Source organism: Choloepus didactylus, chromosome 25 (genome assembly GCF_015220235.1).
Source record: "Choloepus didactylus isolate mChoDid1 chromosome 25, mChoDid1.pri, whole genome shotgun sequence".
NCBI classification, from domain to species: domain Eukaryota; kingdom Metazoa; phylum Chordata; class Mammalia; order Pilosa; family Megalonychidae; genus Choloepus; species Choloepus didactylus.
Window position 1 is genome coordinate 5,349,941 of NC_051331.1, and position 22,776 is coordinate 5,372,716.

General features: G+C 41.0%; 1 protein-coding gene across 1 annotated transcript in view; it reads right to left on the minus strand.

Annotated features, from left to right (window-relative positions):
• LOC119520238 overlaps window positions 1-22,776 on the minus strand; it is a 47,825-nt gene that overhangs the window by 6,171 nt on the left and 18,878 nt on the right. Inside the window, exons 5-13 of the mRNA XM_037817922.1 lie at window positions 22,451-22,537; window positions 21,849-21,931; window positions 20,180-21,307; window positions 12,444-12,605; window positions 9,580-9,699; window positions 4,371-4,892; window positions 1,683-1,809; window positions 621-731; window positions 50-233 (exon numbers count right to left, since the gene is read on the minus strand). Of these exons, the coding sequence (XP_037673850.1) occupies window positions 50-233; window positions 621-731; window positions 1,683-1,809; window positions 4,371-4,892; window positions 9,580-9,699; window positions 12,444-12,605; window positions 20,180-21,307; window positions 21,849-21,931; window positions 22,451-22,537 (2,524 nt within the window). The remainder of the gene's footprint in view (window positions 1-49; window positions 234-620; window positions 732-1,682; window positions 1,810-4,370; window positions 4,893-9,579; window positions 9,700-12,443; window positions 12,606-20,179; window positions 21,308-21,848; window positions 21,932-22,450; window positions 22,538-22,776) is intronic.

The following is a 22,776-nucleotide window of genomic DNA, read 5'->3' on the forward strand; positions in this document are numbered from 1 at the left end:
TAAGATACTCTCTTGAGACACTGTTTTCTCTCATATGAATGCCACTCACCTCAAATGTCTCTCATGGTTTTTATCCTGATAATCGATACCATGGCATTCCCAGTTTTTATGTAAAATGGAGGGCCAGGAATCACTCTTTTCCAATCTTACTATTTTCTGTTCATTGGCTATTTTTGCTCCATAAACATCTTGCTGAGCAACTGAGCCACTGGTTTTAAGATGAGTCTCAAAACCTGAAACAAAAAAGACACCTGTGAGCAAAAGACTTACAGAAGTTTGGTTGTTTCAGGACTCTGGAAATAATAGACATAAGGATCAATTTGCTAAGAAATAATTCCATGAGGAGTGAGAATAATGGTAAGATAAATAGGATATTAGGAGAGAAAAGTAAAAAGGAATGGGATAAAATGCACTTCACCAAATGCTAACTTTTGCAGAGGAAATATGAAAGGTCTTTCCAAATTACTTGGAAAGCATGAGAAGACTGATAAAAAGTCAAAAAAATAATCTAAAGCATCTGTTGAAGATCATCCTCTGCAGACAAAAAGAAGTTTGTTGTTCATTTGATTTTCCCAAACGTAATACCCCCAGTTAGGACAGTCTCTCCTGAGGATTCTTGCCTTCCTGGGGTTCCTCCTTAACGGCGCCCTGGAAAAGTTCTCTCCTCACCGTCTCCACGTCTTCCACTTGATCCCACTGGGAAATCAGACAAGGTGTGCGTAGGGGAAACCCTGCTCACGCAGAGAGACACATCATGAGGAAAAACAATGAAGCACCACAAATACGTCCATGAGACAGGGCCAAAAAACTTTGGTTTTCAGATGCTCTAAAGATGGGCAAGCATGAGTTTAACTGCAGCAAAATATTTATCAAATATATTAAAAACCCAGGAAAAAAAGAAGCCTCTAACATCAAGAACTTGATCACAATTAAACCTTAATATTTATTGCAATTGGTCTGACACTCACAGCCAAGAAATTTTGTTTTCTTGTTACACAAACATCTCACAGAATATCCACCTCAGACAAGGTTACTCTAAGACCATGATAAAATGAAATAAATAAAGCCATTTCATAATTTTGTCTATGTGGCATAGACAACAGTAAGGTCATTGTGTCACACAAAATACCCAGTTATAAAACTGACCCTGCTTTCTACAAAAAGGAACACCCACTTCCTTAGGCCCTCCCCCAAATCACCCAGCAAAAACACAAATCCTATAATAGGTTCTTTCTAACATACACCTAATCAGATAACCCACAACTCCCATTGGTGTGAACTCCCAGTGTTCTCCCTCACTGCACAGAGTAGTAAATGCAACTTGTTTAAAAGTGTGTTTCTGGTGGTCTTTGTGTAAAGGGCACTGACAGCAGTAAAAAATCACAAAAGGCCCCAAACCACAAAACTTCTCCCTATGTCCCAAAAGACCCCCAGAACCTACACCCAGTTTTCAACACTTAATGAGCCTCATGGTTTCCAACCACAAGAAAAAGGTAAAGTATAAATAAGATGCTTATTTTCATGGTGAAGCCAATGGATTGTAAACTCTCTGAGGTAAGTGATCACATTTGTCTCATTTACCAATATATTCCCATTCCTCAGCCCAAATCCTGGAACGAGGTTGAAGAATAACATAAAGTTGTTTTATAAATAACTAAATGAAGGGATGTTGCCAGTGTTACCGAGTGAAGCCAGGTTCCAGAAGTTTTCCAGCATCACATCTCTGTAGAGGGTCCTCTGAGAATGATCCAGCAAAGCCCACTCCTCTTGGGTAAAGTCCACAGCTACATCCTCAAAGACAACTGAGTCCTAAAACATTCCACGTATTTTGCATAAGCAAGGAACAAACTCCCACAATGTGTGTAGATGGATGGGTTCGATTCATAACACTGAGGAACTGAGAATTCATAGAAATTCAAAAGGTTCTGGGTCTTCCAACATCTAGATACTCTGTAAGACTCAGTCTTTTCTTTCCCCTCACCAAATCTGAGGCCTAGGAGCCTACAGAAGCACAGCTTTCAACCCAGGCCCACTGCTGGCCATTAGTTTCTTGTATTCTAGGCCAGAGGTCAGCAAATTAAAACCTGTGGGCTAAAACCAGCCTGTCTCCTGTTTGTGTAAATAAAGTTTAGTTGTAACAATAAAGCATTTAGGTACTTCCTATGGCTGCTTTCTCAATAAAATGGCAGAGATTTTTGCAATAGAAACTGTATGATTTTGGACAGTAAGTCCAAAATACTTACTGTCTGGCCCTAAAGAGAAACAGGCTGCTGACCTCAACTTAGACAATTAGGAGTAGATGATATGATGGAATGAAAAAATTCTTGTGGAGAATTATTAAGTTATACCTACCTGTGTCATATTTTTCAGAAGCTCAGCAACTATTCTTTCTTCCTCCATGTCCCCCTCATGAAGAAAGACAGGTTATTGAGTTGTTAGAGCTGAGGCAAGAAAAAGAAGACGTGAGAATCCAGATCTCCCACGATTCCCACACTCATGAGCCTGTTTGTTGCACACAAATTATGGGTACCACTCCCCTCAACACATACGCATATAATCTTATAAGAAGCAAGAGCAAACACCTTGTCTCCCCCAGAGCTAGAAAAATGCTCTGGTTTTTGATAATCATGAAGAAGAGGCTAAGAGTACCACTGTATAAGCTATCTAAAGCCTAAAAAGTTTTAGCTGTTAGTTTGCCCGTGATAATAAGAATGCATAAAAGGTGTCACACACAGTGCCTTCAAGCAAACTAATACATACTACATGTCTCAAATCCAAAAAAGCACTGACTTATAAACCAGGCCTCCAGAGGCTCCACTCGCAGTATTTTTCATATCTGCTCCCTTGGACAGGCGAACAGTACTGCCCAGCCCCTCACCACTGTACTCTCACCCGCTGTGTGCAGGGTTCCCTGAAACTTGACCCCTGAGAAAAAGCATCAAGCCATTAAATGACACAGGCAGGGAGCAGAGAAAAGACCGCCATTATGTGATTCGCACACCAAAAATTGCCTGTACAGTACAGCAGCAGCAGAACAAGAATACTCTAAGTTAACAATCCTGTCATCTCTGACACTGTGTTGTCTGCAATGCTGTTTCACAAATTTCAGACAGCAAAAATTCTACTTGCTTCCATTTTGGTAGAGAACGGGTAGCATATTCTAAAGCCAAAAAAAAAAAAAAAAAAATTCTTTAATAACAAAATGTGGCATTTACTGAGCAGTCACAATGTAAGAATGACTTTGCAAACAGATGCATATCTTGTTCTTTCTCACAGAAACTCTGCAAATCGGATATTATTATAACCAGTTTATAGCTGAGTAATCTGAGAAACACAATTAATTATGCATTCAACATTATCCAATAAGAAAGTTGTTGAAGCAGGATGTCAATGTAGGTCTACTTGTCTTCAAAGTCTAAACACTCAACTAACACATATATGAATATACCCTACAATTTAGTTCTTATGAAGGCCAACCTTGCCAGGGCTTAGCCTAGAATCCTGCCGGACACTATGAAGAGTAGACAAATGAAGGATTCTATTCAAATGCTTCATTTTTGAGTTCCTCCTGGAAAAGTATGCTTCCCTTAGATCCTTGCCTCCTACTCCTTCATTTCATAAAATTTGCTTAGGTAATATTTAACCTAACCCTACTAAAGGCAGGCGCAGAAAACACAGCACTGAACAAAACATTTCAAGCTTTGAGGGCGAGGGAAGGGTGCAGTAAATAAACAAAACGATATATCAAGTTGCACTATCTGCTATATAAAAATGCAGCATTAAAGGGATAAGGAGACATAGATATTTATCTTCCGTGAGTCAGGCAGTATAGCATCAAAAAATTGAAATAACTATTTCAGATCACACCGAAATCAAACACCGGTTTGGTATTTAGGTTTATATATAAATATCATCAACTCCCATAGAAGAAAAAATTAGTATCAATTTATAAGGTTGAACAACGAACAACAGCATAGAGATTAAGAAAGAAATATTAAAATAAGGGCAAAATTCATGGTTTTAAAAATACTTAAATAATCAAAACAGCTAAAAATCTATCCTTTGAAAACGAATGAAAGTGACAAACCCTTAGCAATTTTCTTTAAGAACAACAGAGCATAGACAAAGAAAGTTATGGATGGAAAAGGATACAAAATTACAGATGTTGCAGGGAGAATATTAAGGAATTAAAGAAACAGATACGAGAACGTGCAGGTAAGGAATACATTTTTAGAAAAGAGTACCTGGATACAATGTATCAAATCAATGCAGGCAGGCAGAGTAAAATTCACAGATTAAATAATATCCTTTGGATAAGGAAGGGAAGAAGGGAGCGGGTTGCGGCAAATTTCACCCGGTCCTCACAGAACTCGCCGAAAGCCACCGATCGGCGCAGGGAGAACTAAGCTGAGGGTCGTGTCCCAGTGACGGGAACGGCAGACATAACCTGTCTCCTCTGGAAAAAGAGAAAGGCTGCTGCTGGAGACCGACCAAATCCGAGTCACCCACTCCGGAGTTCCGGACTCAGTAAGCCAGCAGGAGCCGCGGGCGCCGGAAAACCTGGGACCGGCGGCCGCAGCCCGGCGAGAGGACAGGCCTCGGCTCGGAGGTGGCCGCCGGAGGCCGGGGCAGCCCTGGGTGGCCGCCGGGCCCGGGCCCGCAGCAACCCTCGTACCACCGACCCCAAGGCCCAGCCCACCGCCTCTGGGAACGGGAGCCGGGAAGGGCCGTGCGGGAGCGCGAAGCAAAATGGCCGCCGGCTCTCGGACGCGCATGCTCAGACGCCCATCCTTGCCACGTCCGCGCCCCAAAGAGCGTAAGGGGCGGAGCCTAGGGGGCGGGGCCTGGCAGGTGACGCGTGGAGGCGGAAGAATGCAAGGACGCGGCTGGGCCTGGGGGCCAGATTTAAGACAGGGGTCTGTTGGGGGCGGAGAACAAGAATCGTAGGCTGGGCTGGGATGAGGCCAAGCCTGGGGGTGGGGCTTGGTTGAAAACTCTCAGGGGGCGGAGCCAGGCCTAGGGGCGTGGCTTCCCTAAAGAAGCTCAGGGTGACGGGGGGGGGCCAAGGGGCGGAGTTTAATTCGCTGCCGGGGGAGGCGGAGCTAGAGTCAGGGCCATTTATTTGGAGAACCGAATGCTGTTAATTGCGTTTACACCTACCCTTCTCCGTGCTGCTGCAGCCGTATAAAGTAGGACACACATAAGTAGCCATGAGTGCCAATCATGAGCTGGACTCTCCCTTCCATTCATTTAGTCCCTTCTTTAGGCCTTTAGTTTTCCCGTTTGTTTTCTTACTGATTACTGCTCCTATAGAGGAAGTCTACCGCTGTTTACATAGATCTTTTTACCTTGAAACTCTGCTGAACTCTAATAATTGTCCGTTAGTTATCTGGGGCTTTCAGTATAAATATATTCTATAAATACTGAATTTTTTTCTCTTAATACTTATAACTCATTTGTTTTTCTTGTTTTATTGTTTGAACAGGGTCTCCCAAACTGTTATATTTTAACCCTAACTCTAACTTCTGACCTCTTGCTAATAACAAGCTCTGGTGTACACAAGTTCTGCCGTCTATACTGATTTCCCCTCTGGTTGGGGATCATAGTCTATTGGCCAAGTAGTATCTATTAAAGCATATCCTGCCTGATATTTTCCTGTTCACATTTTATGATGTGACGTATCAACAAATGTTACATCTAGATTTCCCAAAGAAATGTCTAATAAATCTAACAGGTAATACAAGAAAAAAGTTAAAGAAAGTCATTTTGTTCATCCATTCATCTACTGATGGACCACTCGGGTTGTTTCCTTTTGGCTTTTGTGAATAATGTTGCTATGAACATTGGCATAAAAGTTTGACACCCTGCTTTCAGGTCTTTTCACTAGCCATCATAGTGGTTGTGAAATGGTATCTCATGGGTTTTTTGTTGTTTTTGTTGTTCCCAAATTTATACTCCCAAGCAAAAAGCCTGTCGACCCACTATCCTTTGGTAACCTTTGATCTACTTTATGTCTCTACAAACTTGCTATTTCTAGGTATTTCATATAAGTGAAATCATGCAATATTTATCTTTATGTGAGTTGCTTATTTCACTCAGGGTAATATTTTCAAAGTTCATCCATGCTGCAGCATGTCTCAGAACTTTATTCCTTCTTACGGCCAAATAATATTCCATTGTGTGTAGGTACCACATTTTCTTTATTCAGTCATCTGTTGATGGACTCTTAGGTTGCTTCCAATTTTTGGTTATTGTTAATAATGCTGTTATGAACTTTTGTGAACAAATATCTCTCTCAGTGTGTGGTTTCAATTTCTTTGGGATATACCTAGGAGTGGAATTGCAGAGTCATATGATAATTCTATATTTAACCTTTTGAGTAACTGCCATACTGCTTCACACAGTCGCTGCACCAATGCATGAGGGTTCCAGTATCCACACATCCTGTCCAACACTTGTTTTCAGTTGTTTTTTTTTTTTTTAATATTCATACCAATGGGTATGAAGTGGTATTTCACTGTGGTTTTGGTTACATTTCCCTAGTGGCTAATGATATTGAGCATATTTTATGTGCTTTTCTAGTACAGTATTTCATGTGGCCAATTATATATTCTCTTTGGAAAAATGTATATTCAAGTCCTTCCCCATTTATTAATTGGGTTGTTTGTTTTTTGGTTGTTGGGTGTAGATTTTCTAGTAAGCCTATGAGGACCCAGGGCCCAGGGCCTCCCCACCCCCATTATGAGATACATGCAGCTGCCTATGTGACCAGGCAACAGGCCCCTCCTTCCCAGGGGGGAAACATTAACACTTCCCTCGCCTAATCACTGTTAGTAACCAAATCTCGTGAGACCTTCTTGTAACCAAATCTTGCAAGAAACTCCCTTGTCACAATCCTTTGTAAGTCCCCCCTCTTGGCACTCCTCCCTCTTTTTCATACAGTTTACATTCCATGGCAGGCCACTACCATGAGACCATCATCTCTTGTCGGTAAGTCTCAAACTCATGTACACTTCTGTTCTTTGTGTGTTCTTCGGTCTGAGGACCAAGCCAGTCAGGTGAATCAAAGCCACCAGTTGTAATGAGCATGAATCCTGGGAATGGAGAATCCATGGGGATAATCCTGGGGGTTTCCTGCCTCCTCACTATGGGGAGGGGTCACCCACTTGCTTGACCGTGCTGCAGCTGAATGGCCATTATGCTGTATGATCAACTATGTCAGATCGTCTCGAGAAAGACAGGAATCCAAAACTCTGCGGGGGTATTCCCGGGGTGGCTTGCTTCCTTGAGCTGGGGAGGGGTTGCCCGCCTGCTTGACTGTGCTCCAGTCAGCTGGCTGTTATGTGCAGCATGGTCAGCTACAGCAGACTGTCTTGTGAAAGACAGAAACCTGCAGGTTAAAAAAAAAAAAAATCTCTGGGCAGCAGGGTTCAAAGCTTTGATTTTGTAATTACTGTAAACAAACCTGGACATCAAAAAGAAATCACCCCTGGAATTTTCCTAAGGCAGCAGAAGGCTGCCAGAGGGCTGCCTCTGGCACAGGCAAAGACCTTCTCCAGTTGTCCAGGTCACAGCCTTAAGGGAAATAAATCTAATAATTGGGAATATTTAAAACAAGGGCATAGAAATTCCCAAAATCCCACTGCCCTGATTTAAAACTTTGAAACCCAAGTTCAGCAGGCCATGCCTCTTTCTTTCTGTCTCACATATCCCTGCCCCTAAGGCCTAAGCACCCAAGGCAGCTATGAGGGAAGGGCTGGGTGCAGAAAGATGGGGGAGGTGTAGTTTATTTTATTTTTTTTTTTACTGAATCTGGAGATTAAAAATAGTAAGCATAAAATAAAAATGCTGCAGGATAAGCCATGTTTGTTCCCCTATACTGGAATATATTTTAGGGATTGATCTACAGAATGCCATGTTGTAAACCACTATAGGGGAATTCCACCTCCGGTATAAAGTGATTAGATCTAATGCTTTCTTTAGTATCTCCCTAGGAAAATCAAGCCAGCCTGCATTTGCCTTCTTGTAGGGAGGCCAACCATGGACTTTTCTGTGCTTCCCCAAAGGCTATGTACATAGCCTGAACATCTGCCTCAGTCTCATGGCAAAAGATTTGACTAAGTAAAAAGTCCCACAAGTGTAACTGTATGTCACTACATTGATAAAGTGGAAGCAACCCAAGTGTCCACCAACAGATGAATGGATAAACTACATGTGGTATATAAACACAATGGAATATTATTCAATCATATGAAGGAATGAGGTTCTGGTGCATGTTGCAACATGGATGAACCTTGAAGATATCATGTTGAGTGAAATATTCTAGACACAAAAAGACAAATATATGATCTTCCTTATATGATATGCCTAGAAGAAGCACATTTCTGGGAGTCATGTAATACATTATAGGTTTCCATGGTCTGGAGAAGGAGGGGGAAAATATGTTATTGCTTAATGTGTGCAATTTCTAAGTTGATGAAAAAGTCAGGGTTTCAATTTGCTAAAGCTGCCAAAATGCAATACACCTGAAATGGACTGGCTTTGAAAAATAGGGATTTATTAGGTTGTAAATTTACAGTTCTAAGGTCATGAAAATGTCCAAATTAAGGCATCAAGAGGTAGATACTCTGAGGAAAGACTAATGGTATCCAGGGTTCCTCTGCCATATGGGAAGGCATATGGCAATGTCTGCTCATCCTTCTTCTCCTGGGTTCTGATTTCAGTGGCTTTCTCCAAAATGTCTCCGGGCTTCTGTCTCTCTTAGCATCTCAGCTCTCTGCTTGTTTCTCCCAGGGCATTTTAGCCTAAGCATCTCTCTTAGTTGCTGGGGGGCAAACTCTGGATTACATATCTAGGTTCTCTCCAAAATGTCTCTCTCAGCTTCTCTGAGCTCTCTTTCTCTGTGAGCCCTCTTAAAGGACTCCAGTAAAGGATTAAGACCCACCTTCAATGGGCGGGGTCACATCTCCATGGAAACGATCTAATCAAAAGGTCCCACCAACAATAGGTCTGCCCCCATTGGATTGGATTAAAAGAACTTAGCCTTTATGGGTATGGAAGCCCAGGGGTTGGCACACACACCCTCCCTTAGGGAAAAGGGTGGAGCCTTGAGCATGCAGCAGCCTGCATCACCAGAGCACACTGAAGGTCATTAAGCCTAATCACTGTTGGTAATCAACTTTCATGAGACTCAGATGAGGTTTCTTCATAACCATATCTAGTGAGGCTCTGCTGAGCCATATAAGGCACTCCTCTTCCTCTTGTTTGCATGGATCATTGGCTTCCATTTCCCAACCAGCTGCCTTTGGGAAGAGTCCTCCTGTAAGTAAGTCCCTATTAAAATTCATGGGGAACTTTTTGCCTGGTGTATACTTTAGTCTTGGGGTTGAGTCAGGCTAGAGCATTTGGCAAGCCAGCCAGTATCCCAGAGAACCACCAGCTACAGAAAGAATGAATACTGGGAAGGGAGGATTTCCTGGGGAGATCCCAGGATGGCCTGCAGTGTCCATATGGGGAAGGGTGGTTTCCCTCTTAGATGAATGGGACCACTGAGGGGGTATGGAGATGCTCATAACTCACCAGCTGGACTAATAGTCCTCCTGAAACAGGCTGCAGGACTGTTGGGATTTCGTAAGGAAAAGGAAAGCCACCGGACTGCCACAGCTGTAGGCTGGCCACTTTTGGAGGCCCTGCCACCAGCTGTGGAAGAGGCTTTAATGGTCAAAGCAGAAGTTTGCTGCCTGAAAGAACTTAAGTTATAGAGGGATATGTGGGTAGCCCAAGCAGAGTTGAAAGATGCTTTAAACGGGATTCTATGCCGAGTAGATGAAAATTTAGACATATTAGCATGCCATTATGCTAGGGTAAGAGAGAGGAAGTTACCTAAGGTTCAACTAAGACCTATTCTAGCTTCCCCTGATGGGGATCCCAAAGCTTGGGATGCAGTGGATTTTTCTTCAGGTGATGTGAATTCCAAGTCTGACTGGGAGAAAGAGGATGAAGGGTGTAAATTTGTTCACCCTCTGGTCCAATATAAGATTAAGTCAGATCATATCCCAGGCCAAAGAGGTCCCCAAGCAGATAGGGATGATGATGATGATGCAGCCAAAGCCCCACTGCATGTTACAATACATGTTACAATGTGAGATTTTACTGCTTCCGAGTAATGAGAAATTGGGACTCAGTATAGGCAAAAACCTTCTTAAAGAACTTTTTATCAAATTGGCTACTTCAATTGTGGGATATCAATGCACACAATGCACTGCTTTTGGGGTATGAGGTGAGTAAATTTTTCTCTCTCACCACCCATCTTTCTCTTATCAACACATTTATTTGTTAGCTCCTAAAATGGAAACAAATTTGCTACTTAATTGGCTTATATTCCAGTGTAAGGAGGTATGGCCCCAGAAGGGAGATTTTCCTTATCAAACCCCCATTGGAATACCATTGATGAACTACAAGATGTTTTGGGGGGGAGGGGTAGGGGTGAAGCATGCAGTTTACAGGCTGGGTGCCATTGGACCAGACAATGTAACTTACACCACAGGAATTAATGATATAATTCTACATACTGCTCCCAGTCATCAGTATGGGACTTTGGTGCACATTCTTAGCCCACTTATAGGACAGCCCATTTCACAGGCTGCCCAAATGATTACACACCGGGGAGAAATAGATCACCAAAAGTGAAGGACAGCTGGCATCAGAGCTATGTGTCACATCCTGAGGGGATGTGATGATCTGAACCATGTGTTGTGTAGACAAACATGGAGAAGTCTAATAGCTGCTGGAGCTAAAATTGAGGATATTGATGGGCAGCTGCATGCAGTATTAGTCAAACTGTGGAGCAAGCTTCCCAAGGAGCAGAGGATATTAAGCTTGAAATCAGGTCACCATAGGAGGATGATTTTGGCCAAAAAACACAGCTGATACCACGTAAGCGCCCTCCAACCCCCCAGCAAAGGAGGTTAGGGAGGAACCCTTCTTGGTAGCATTGGGGGTAAATTGAGATCCCCAAATAAGAACAATATATGGGGACACTGGGGATCAGAGGCCACATTTAGAACTAAGTAACTTTTTGTCCCCCACCTATGAACATAGGGTTTTGGCCTTAGTAGACCCCGGAGCAGAATGCACCTAGATAAATGGGAAACACCCATGAACTAAGGGCCCTACACTAACCGTTGCTGGCCAGAGCAAAATATCATTTTGCAAACTACCATAGGCGAATTCTATCTCTGGTGCTGAGTCGTCAAAACCGTGGCACAAGTAAAGGTCCTAGATGCATGGTGGCAGTGCTTCAATGTAAGTTACCAGGGCACTATCAAGAAATCACTGCCACCATTAAGGAATTGGAAAGAGTGGTCATTATAATCCCCACTCACAGCCCATTTGTTAGCCCAGTCTCGCCAATGAAGAAACCTGATAGTGTCTGGTGGATAACTATCGATTATAGAGAATTTAACAAAGTAACTACTTCTTTGTTTGCAGCTGTACTACACATAGCTACTTTGTTGTGGGACATAAGTGCTTAGTTGGGCAGTTTCATTGTGTTTTATCTTACTAATGCCTTTTTTAGCATTTATCTAGATCCCTCCAGCCAGCCTGTGTTCGCCTTCACATGGGGCTAGGGACAATGGTGGACATTTACCATGCTACAACAAGGATATCTTCATGGTCCCACTATTTTCCATGGTTTGGTAGCTCAAGATCTTAAAATGTGGAAACCTCTAGCAGAGGTCACTCTCTTTCATTATACTGATGACGTTAGGTTGACAAGTAACTTTCCTTGCAGAATTTGAAACCACCACTAGGACCATTCCCTCATCTGTTGCTGATAAAAGTGAAAAATAATCCCACCCCACATACTCCTAAACAGCTAATAGCTTTCCTTGGTTTATACCACATTTAGCACAAATCCTAAAACATTTTTATGTCCTAGTCAGGAAAGGAAAAAACATGGGAATGGGACATTCTACAGCAGGCTGCCTTTGAAAAGGCTAAATGAGCTGTCACACAGGCTCAAGCTTTAAGGGGGATGGACCCAGATGTGCCTTGTGAATTGGATGTGGCTAGTACCAATATTGACTTTGGGTGTGGCTTGTGGCAAAGGCAATAGGCAAAATGAGTTCCCTTCAGCTCTTGGTCTCAGATTTGGAAAGGGGCTGTGCTACTATATATCCCCCTTAGAAAAACAACTATATGCTGCAAGATGAAGGACTAATCCAAAAAATGTCCTGTGTCATTGTGCACTGCCATCCACATTCAGGGGTTAATAAAAGACACAGCAAGTAAACCACATTCAGGGAGTGCTCAGCTGAGCACTCTGACAAAATGGAAATCCTATCTGCTGCAATGTGGTGTCATTAACAACAGACCTTTAAGTACAGAAATGCATGATACTCTAGGACCAGTTTCCCATGTGGAAGAACATTTGCCCCTACCTGCTGATCCCCACGAGGTGGCTGGTTCTGTGCCCACTGTTGAAAGATGTGGCAGTATACCAGAGTGAGCTCAGTATACTGATGGACCAGCTCATGGGCAGCCTGCCACCTGGGCAGAAGCCGTGCAACCTTGTATGGTTGCTGTATTATGGAAAACTGGGACTATGCAAAGCAGCCAATGGGCTGAATTAAAGGCTTAACAGTGTGGATGGTCACATGGAAGCAAGAGAAATGGACCATTGTTGGCTGCCCTTATGGGGGAAAAGGAATGTGGGAAGACATCTAGGCTGCCTGCCACAAGTGCAAGTGAACTGTTTTTTCATGTTAAAGAATGAATGGGCTTTTGAGCAGCTAAAGGATGGCAATCCCTGCAGCAGTGGACCTGTCAGTTATATCTAGTCCTCACCACCCTCAAATCACGACCTCAGGCAGCCATCCCAGCCCCCGTTCAGTTGATAACTGTGGGACCCATGGAAGCACTGCAAATTCAGGCAAAAGGAGTGGCCATGTTACAACCACAACAAAGTAAGGAAAATAATTTGCTCTTGCCTGTACCATAAGCATTAGAAAGTAGGGAAAATAAGGCCATTTGGCCATGGTCCTGGTCAATGCAGCTGTGCTGGTTGGGAATCCTAAGCACATGGGGTATTGGGGTCACCCAAAATTTAAGCATTAGACCACAATTTATACAAAAAAAAATTCCATAGGGTTTTTTATATCATTAATCCAATACCCCAGGGAGCTACATGTATGACTTTATTGACCCTCATTATGCCTAGGTTAACAGATGTCACCCCAGAAATCTCCCTGCAAATTCAGGGAGAAAAGAAATAGGGTATTTGAAAATAAATGACTCTCAGACTTTGAAATCTAATGGAGTTTGCCCTGCAGATTTCCAGAACTGTTTGGATCCTGTGACCCCTGTTTTCCTTTCAATTTCTCCCTATGGCAAGGGACAATTTATCCTATTATGGTCCCTCCTTTGTATTTTGGGAGCAGAAAACTTGTTCTAAGTTCGACAGGTCCACAGCCAAAGGGCAATTTGCCTAAGGACAAACCACACCTGTAGCTGATTTTGATAAGACTTTGTCACAATTTCTTGCAATAAATCTCAATGCTGAACTACCATCATGAGGTGCCAATGGCCTGCCTTGGACTGGGACCCCTGCAAACTGGACTGTGTGGAATACTGTGCTGACAGAATGCAAAGTATCAGAAAATCTGGAAAAGAAAGACTGAAATCATAAGTCTTATCAATTATCAATAAAATGGTTTAATTCCCTTTCTTGGCCATAGCAGCATCACTTTGTGCTGTGTGTGGGAGGGCTCATAATGTTCTGTATCTCTTATACAGTTGTGGAATATAGATACAATGAATGTCCTATGTTCAATGCAAACTGCTGCATGAGGGTGGATTGTGGCAGCACAGGGGATGGCACCCACCCCCTCCCTTAGGGAAAAGGGTGGGGCCTTGAGCATGCTGCAGCCTGTGTGATCAGAGTACAGACATGGAAAGTCATTAAGCCTAATCACTGTTGGTAATCAACTTTCATGAGACTCAGCTGAGGTTTCTTCATAACTGAATCTAGTGAGGCTCTGCTGAGATAAATAAGGCATTTCTTCCTCTTCTATGCACGCATCATTGACTTCCATTTCCCAAGCAGCTGCCATTGGAAAGAATACTCCTGTAAGAAAGTCCCTATTAAAATTCATGGGGAACTTTTTGCTTGGCATGTCCTTTAGTATTGGGGTTGAGTCAGGCTGGAGCAATGGGATACATAGCAGATCCAAACCAGCACATTTTTGGTCATGGGTATTATTAGTGTTGGTAGCACAATATTTTTTAATGCAATTAATACTACTAAATTTGTGATAGATTGAATTATTCACCGCAGTTTAAAAATGTTCTTAAACTTAATCTATCCCTGTGTGAACCCATTTTAAATAAGACCTTCTGATGAGGTTGTTTTTAGTCTATTTGTGACCAACTGTATCAGGATGGATATTAATCCTATTACTGGAGGCCTTATAGAAAAGACCACATCAAGAAAGCCATGAAAAGAAGCCAGAAGTCAATGGAAACTGGAGAAGAATGGAGAAAGCATTGCCATTTGCTTGGCATATGACAGACCAAGAAACACCACCAGCCAGCCCCAGAACAGTACAGTCCCTTGGGGAAACGCATTGCCTTGCTGACACCTTGATTTTGAACTTCTTCTAGCCTCAAAAGTATAAGAATGTAAATTCCTGCTGTTATAGCCAACCCATTTTATGTTATTTGGTTTCGCAGCTGGGAAACTAAGACAGAATTGTGCACTTGAAAATGATTAAAGTGGGAAGTTTTGATATATATATCAAACTTAAATAAAGAAAAATAAAAGAAATGGCATCTGGGAAAAGGAGAGTATCTAATTTTCAGAGTTAACACATTGGAATATTCAAATTGTGAAGATTTCAAACAAAAAAATCACATCACACAAGGAAGAAGGATGAGATTGACCCTTGAAAACAGCAAAATCATGTGACAGAGATGATTACTGAGGAAGACAATACATTAGAAATGCAAGACAAAGTCTTTTAAGACCAATTCTTTAAAAATACTCAGCTATCTAAAAGCACAAAAAACTGAACATTTTTCTAATTTATATGAGAAAAATGAGAATTTTATAAAGATATAAACATTATTAAAAGGAACCAAACAGAAATACTGGAGTATAAAAGTACAATAACAGAAATAAAAGTCCCCTAGAGGGGTTAAAAGCAGAATGGAGTTGGATGAAGAAGTCAGCGCATTTGAAGAAAGGACAATTGAAATTATCCAGTCTGAGGAGCAGAAAGGAAAAAAAAATGAAGAGTGAACATTAGGGGAGTTCCCAGAGGAGAAGAAATAATAAAGTGGCAGAAACAATGTGTTCTAGTTTGCTAATGCTGCCAGAATGCAAAATACCAGAGATGGATTGGCTTTTATAAAAGTGGTTTATTTGGTTACACAGTTACAGTCTTAAGGCCATAAAGTGTCCAAGGTAACACATCAGCAATCCGTTACCTTCACTGGAGGATGGCCAATGGTGTCCAGAAAACCTCTGTTAGCTGGGAAGGCACGTGGCTGGCGTCTGCTCCAAAGTTCTGGTTTCAAAATGGCTTTCTCCCAGGACGTTCCTCTCTAGGCTGCAGTTCCTCAAAAATGTCACTCTTAGTCGCACTTGGGATATTTGTCCTCTCTTAGCTTCTCCAGAACAAGAGTCTGCTTTCAATGGCCATCTTCAAAATGTCTCTCATGTGCAGCTCCTGTGCTGTCTTCAAAGTGCCCTTCTCAGCTGTAGTTCCTCTTCAAAACATCACTCACAGCTGCACTAAGTTCCCTCTGCCTGTCAGCTCATTTATATAGCTCCACTGATCAAGGCCCACCCTGAATGGGTGGGGCCATGCCTCCATGGGAATATCTAATCAGAGTTATCACCTACAGTTGGGTGGAGCACATTCCATGGAAACACTCAAAGAATTCCAATCTAATCAGCACTAAAATATCTGCCCCACAAGATTGCATCAAAGATAATGGCATTTGGGGGACATAATACATTCAAACCGGCACACAATGTTTGAATAAATAATGGCTTAAAACGTCAGTCAGTTAACAAAAGACATGAATATAAACATCCAGAATGTCAACAAAATCCAAATAGGGTAAACTTGAAGAAATCTGAAATGAGATATTACAGTCAAAGTGCCAAATGCCACAAACAAAGGGAGTATCCTGAATGCAGCATGAGAGAAGCAATGCACCACATACAAGGGAGTCTCACTAAGAGTAAATGCTGATTTCTCATCAGAAATTATGGAGTTCAGGAGAAAGTGGAATGACATACTTCAATTGACAAAAGGGAACATTTTGTCAACCAGGACTTCTATGCCCAGTAAAACTAACCTTCAAAAATGAGGTGGACATTAAGTTACACCCAGATAATATGGCAAATTTTGTATGATGTAGAATCAAATAAGATAATTTCCTACCAAAGGCTGTAGAAGGCAAAATGGGGTTATTGCTTAATGAGTACAGAGTGACTGTTTGGTATGATGATAAAGTTTTGGTAATGTATGATATTGATGGCAGCACAACAGTAAATCTAATATCACTGATTTGTACATATCAGTGTGCCTAAACTGGGAAATTTAGTGTTGTATATGAATATGTATATTCTTGGCTTTTCATATAAGTGAAATCATCTTCAAAGCCAACAGGGTAGCATCTTAAAACCTCCCTCTGTTCCCAACTATTCTTCAATGTGTAAAGACACTTGTGACCCAGCCAGAAAATACAGGATAATCTGTAAGCTGATTATCAACATAAATTTCATTTGTTACTCTTTGCTATGTAGCCTAATATATACTTATGTTTCAGGGATTAGCACGTGGATGTTTTGAGAGACCATTATTGTGACTAATACATTATGTAATGCAATTTGGCCAAGTAAATGTAATCTGAATATGTTAGGTAGAGTTTTTTGAAAACATGTCACAGAGGGGAATATATGAAGTTATAAGTTAAAAGAATACACAGTACATGATTCCATTTAGATCAAGTTTGAAAAAGGCAAAAATACTCTCTATTATATAATTTTGGATAGTGGATATTTGGGGATAGGAGTGGTTACTACAATGTATATATTACCATGATAAAAATTTTTAAAAAGAGACATGGGAAGGAAACAAGGGAGGAAGAAAGAAAAAGAAAAAGGCTCTTAGGAATCTGTGAGCCTGAGATTTAGGGTAATGACAATGAGGGTCTACCAAGAGACCAAATATAGAATTATTCTCCATATCTAGGACCCAAAGTAGTGACTAGCACATACGTACACACACAAACTCCACCAGAGAACAGAAGAATGAACTCTCCTACTCAATTAATGAGGGCAGCCTTATCTTGCCACCTTGCCTCCATAAACTTATACCTAGATTACAATATCCTAAATAGTCTCCATTATTCCTCCTTGGTCTCCTGTAGCCTATTTTCAACACAACACTCTGAATAATGCTGTTAAAACACACAAAACAGATCATGCCCTTCCTCTGTCCTCAAATGAGTTTTCTTATGAAATACTAACTTGGTATTTTTTTATTTACCTCTCATCTTTTGACGCATACTGACATATTTGTAAGAGAGATAGCATGATGCTTGGGATGGGACAAGAAAGGAAAAAGAGATTTTTGTTAATTGTTGAACCAGCATGATAGATCCCTGGGGCTTCATTATAGTATTGTTTCTATTTAGATGTACTTTGAAAATTCCCATAAAAGTAGAGTTTTGTTTTAAAGCTATTAAAGGATTGAGGCTTCTTCTATAAACCATATCCTTATCAAAGACCTAGAAAGTTAAATCATGGTCATGATGCCTTGACTTATAAGTGATGATACAAAACAGTATATTTATTTAGGAAAAAACAACTCTAAAGATTTCCAATTTCAGTGTAAGTTAGAGCCAAAGGCCTCCCAACCTAAATGAGCAGGCCCATCTCTTGGCCTTCATCTATCACTCTTCCTTCTTGTTACCACCATTAAAGTCTGCTTTTTTTTGTTTGTTTGTTTTTTACATCTGAAGAACAATTCTACTTTAGAGCATTTGTACTGCCTAGAATGCTCTTTCCTCAGATATCCACAGGGCTTCTCTCTTCATGGAATTCTGTTCAAGTATCACCTTAATAAAGATGCCAACCATGGTAATCTTATAAACATTAGCAAATTCCACACCTCCACAATCCTTACATCCATTATCATGCATTATTTTCCTCCACAGAGCCTACCAGTATTTGAGATATTTACATGCTTGTGTTTGTCATATGTTTGCTTGACTAGCAGTAAGTCCCACAAGGGCAAGAACTTTGTTTTGATCCCGACTGTAGAGGTAGAGACCAAAAAATAATTAGCACATAAGAGACACTCACATTTATATCAAGTGAATTAATGAGCAACCATTATTAGGGAAAAAGGAAGGTCATTACTTAAGAAAAAAAGGACAATTTACCAGCAACATATATCTAAATTTGTATGTATCTAATTATGTTGCCTCCAAAAGAGACAGAATTTTAAGAACTGGCAACCCAATTCTCTCAATATATGACAGAGCAGGAAAAGAACAATGTGGTGGTTTGAAACTGTTATGTACCCCAGAAAAGACCATGTTCTTTGAATCCATTCCTGTGGGTGTAGACCTATTGTGGGTGGGACCTTTTGGTTAGGTTATTTCAATTGAGATGTGACCTGCCTTTCAGGGTGGGCCTTAATCCCCTTACTAGAATTCTTTATAAAAGGATAAAGGACACACAAAAAATCCAGAGCTCAGAAAAATCCCAGAGAAGCTAAGAGAGGACCCACAAAAGCTCACAGAGGAAGCCACTGGAACCAGAAGCTGAAAGCCATGAAACCTAGGACCAAAGGACCAGCAGATGCCGGCCATGTGCCTTCCCATGTGTCACAAGTGTCCCAGATGCCAGCAGCCTTCTTCAGAATCCAGGTATTGTCCTGTTGATGCCTTGAGTTTGGACATTTTTGTGGCCTAAGAACTGCAATTTGTAGGGTAATAAATCCCCATTGTAAAAGCCAACTCATTTATGGTATGTTGCATTCCGGCAGCTTTAGCAAACCAGAACACACAATAAGTAAAAATTATTCAACAAATATATTGAGGATCCGAGTATAGCCAACAATTAGAGAATATGCACTGTTTTCAACCACACTTGAAGGATTCATAGAACTTGACCACATATTAGATGTATTGGTTCAGACTGGAATGAGTTGTACCAAAAATTCCCGAGAGTGGTTTAAATCAGTTAGCAGTTTATTTTCCTCATGTAACATGAAATTAGCAGTCCAGGACTGATGCAGCCAGATAATACCCATGTCTCCATGTTTTATCATCACCATTAGCCTTTGACTGTCGTCTCCTTGGTCTAGGAAAAAAGAAGGGATAAGACGGAAGACAAATGGTGAAGGAAAGATGTCAGATGAAATGCTCCTACTTCCATTAGCTTCCTTAGAAGTCTCATACAGTGATCTCCACCTAATTCTCATTGACCAGGACTGTGATCACACGAACACTCATAACTGCAAGGAAAGCTTGGAAATGACTAAAAAATTGTCGACACTGCCAACTTGAACAAAAGTGTGGTTTTGTTAGTCTAAGGAAGAAGGGAGGAATGGATACTGGAATAGTGACTAGTTGTATGTGGCACACTAGGCCACATCACAAGTCTCAAACAATTTTGTTTGAATTTATGTAATGTAGAATCTTCATGAATACTATGTATTCTGTCCACAATGTACTTAGAGTAGAAATCTATAACTAAAACATAAAATACACAGGGTCTGCATATTTAAAAACACAGTTCTAAACTACCTATGCAGTGAGAATCAGACAATATTTAGAATTAAGTTACAATGAAAATATTATATAGTAAAACTTTTATGATGACTTTAGCATGTATATGACCTTCATACTTATCAATTAAGGAGTTGGGGTGCTTTAAGGATAAAAACTTAAGAAACTAATAAAGACAGGTATAAAGACAATCACAGAACCATAACATTTACAAAGTTTGTCCCAGCAGAATAGAAATGAATAGTTGTGCCTGATGGCTTGTCCATATTGCTTATAATAGAGTTTCTCTCCAGTGTGAGTTCTAAAGTGAGGAATAAGGTGTAAAGGATCACCTAAGGCTTTCCCACGGTCATTTCATTCAGAATTTCTGTCCAGTATGTACACGCTTGTGCATTATAAGGTTAGTGCTTGTGCTGAAGGCTTTTCCACAGTGAATACATTGATAGGGCTTCTCTCCAGTGTGAATTCTCACATGTACCCTTAGGCAAGAGGAATTCCTGAAGGCTTTCCCACATTCTTTACACTCATAGGTTTTCTCTCCAGTGTGAGTTCTCTTGTGCACAATAAGATAAGAGCCTGTGCTGAAGGATTTTCCACACTGATGACATTCATAAGGTTTCTCTCCAGTGTGAGATCGTGTATGTTTCTTAAGAGAAGACTGATCAATGAAAGCTTTCCCACAGTCACTACATTCATAGGGTTTCTCTCCAGTGTGGGTTCTCACATGTTTCTGAAGGGAAGAAGGAACAGTGAAAGCTTTCCCACATTCCTTACAGTCATAGGGTTTCTCTCCAGTGTGAGTTCTTTTGTGCACATTAAGATGAGAGCTCTGGCTGAAGGACTTGCCACAATGATTACACTCGTAAGGTTTCTCTCCAGTGTGAGACCTCATGTGTTTCTTAAGGGAAGACTGAAAAATAAAGGCTTTTCCACAGTCACTGCATTTGTAGGGTTTCTCTCCAATGTGAGTTCTCACAAATTTCTGAAGGGTCAAGGGCCCAGCGAAAGTTTCCCCATGCTCAGTACATTCCAAGCTTTCTTCCACAGTAGGTACACCTCTGTGGATATTAAGAGAAGACCCTGGGCTGAAGGTTCTTTGGTAGTCACTGCAATCACAGAGTTTCTCTCCCAGAGGCATTTGCTCATGTACCACAAAGGAAGGGTGCAGGCTGAAGGACACACCACTTTGCTTACACTCGTAAGACTTCTCTCTGATGAGAATTAGTAAGTGTTTCTGAAGGAATGACTCTTGATCGATAGCTTTTTCATTAAACTCAAGAGTTTTCTCTCCAGTGTGAGTACCCACATGACTCCTAAGAATTGAGGGATGACTCGCAGCAGTTGACGGATGGCTGAAAACTTTCTCATATTCTTTACATTTATAGCATTTCTCTCCCTTGCAGTATCTTTTACAAGTAAGGTGACAGTCTTTTCTGAAGAATTTTCCATAATGATTACATTCCAAGGGTTTCTTGCCAGGCTGAGTTGATGCCTGTTGAATAAAGAGTAAGAGGTAACTAAAGGCTTTCTCATTTTCATTATAGTCATAGGGATTCTCCTCCTGGAACTCTACCATGTGTAAGAAACTGACTATTATGACTGACATCTACACCATCGTTACACACGGTGCACATATATGGTTTTTACCCTATTCATACTCGCATGCTGGATAAGCTGAATGCTCTGCTGAAGTCTCCATCATAATCACTCCTGTCAAAATGATTCTTGAAAAAAGATAGTTTTATGACAGAATAACGAATTAAATATGTATTAAAGCCTCATATTTGAACCTCACTTAAGTAAATGTTTACTTGTGGGTATCCTTTCTGAGGGAGGAAGTATTGAGTGAAGTTTAGAGAGTTCTCCAATTTTGTAAGATTCATAAACTCTCTCCTGAAACACTACTTTCTGGTGAGTGAAAGCCACTTGCCTCAACTGTCTCCCCTGGTTCATGTGCTGCTGTTTTAATAACTCATGTAATTCCTAGACTTTTCCCACCATACAGAACCTTCATCATTCCTGGTAAATCTTACCATTTTTATGCCATTGGATGTTTTTTCCCCAGGAACATTCTGCATAGGAATTACACCTTTCGACATAAGTACAGTTTCCCAGTCTGAAATTGAACAGGGAAAGCTTTTGTAATTATTGGGAGAAAAAGAAGGAATGAAAGAGTAAAGGAAGCAGGGCTCTATGAATCTGTTTTCAAATATGAATATTAAGTATAGGAAGAAAATGTGAAAGAGAAGAGGTGGCCAGTGACCAAAGTAACACTTTCAGGAGTTTGGATCTGGGAAGAGATGCCAATGATAGGAATAAGTAGTGGAATGAGAGGTACTTTGACTAGAAATTATTGTGTATATTTGAGAATATTAAAGAGGGTACTCTCTGAAAAACAAAGGAGAACAGAACAAAGAGCAGTCAAAGAAATGTTAAATTTAAAGAGGAATCAAAACAGTTCTTTCTCTGAGACCAAAGGAAAGTATGAATGAATGGCTAGACAGTGAAAAAAAATGATGGAAAGCTCACACAATGGCTTCAGCCTTCTTTTCCTGCACTACTTGATTTTTCCTAAATGTTCCCCTCACCAGCCAGGATTGTGGTGCTCAATGACTCCTTTCTATCTGGGGCTCACCTGCACAGGTGCCTAGGAGAATTCTATCCTTTGTCCTCAGTTCTTTCTGCTCCACTTTTTTGATCAGGCTGTGTTTGCAGAGATACCCTGCTCATGGGGAAAGAGATATAATGTGGGAGGACTGTGTAGGAGACAAAAAAACTTCCCAGGAAATGAATTACAGTTCTTTGGTCTGACACGGCTCTGAAGATAAGGAAGTGCAACTTTAAGAGCAGCAAAACAATCAGAACAAAGGATCCAGAAAGGACCCAAAAGCAAATACCCACAACTCCACACCTCATAAGGAACTCACCCTTGAAACCCATCCCCAAGATCAAACACATGCT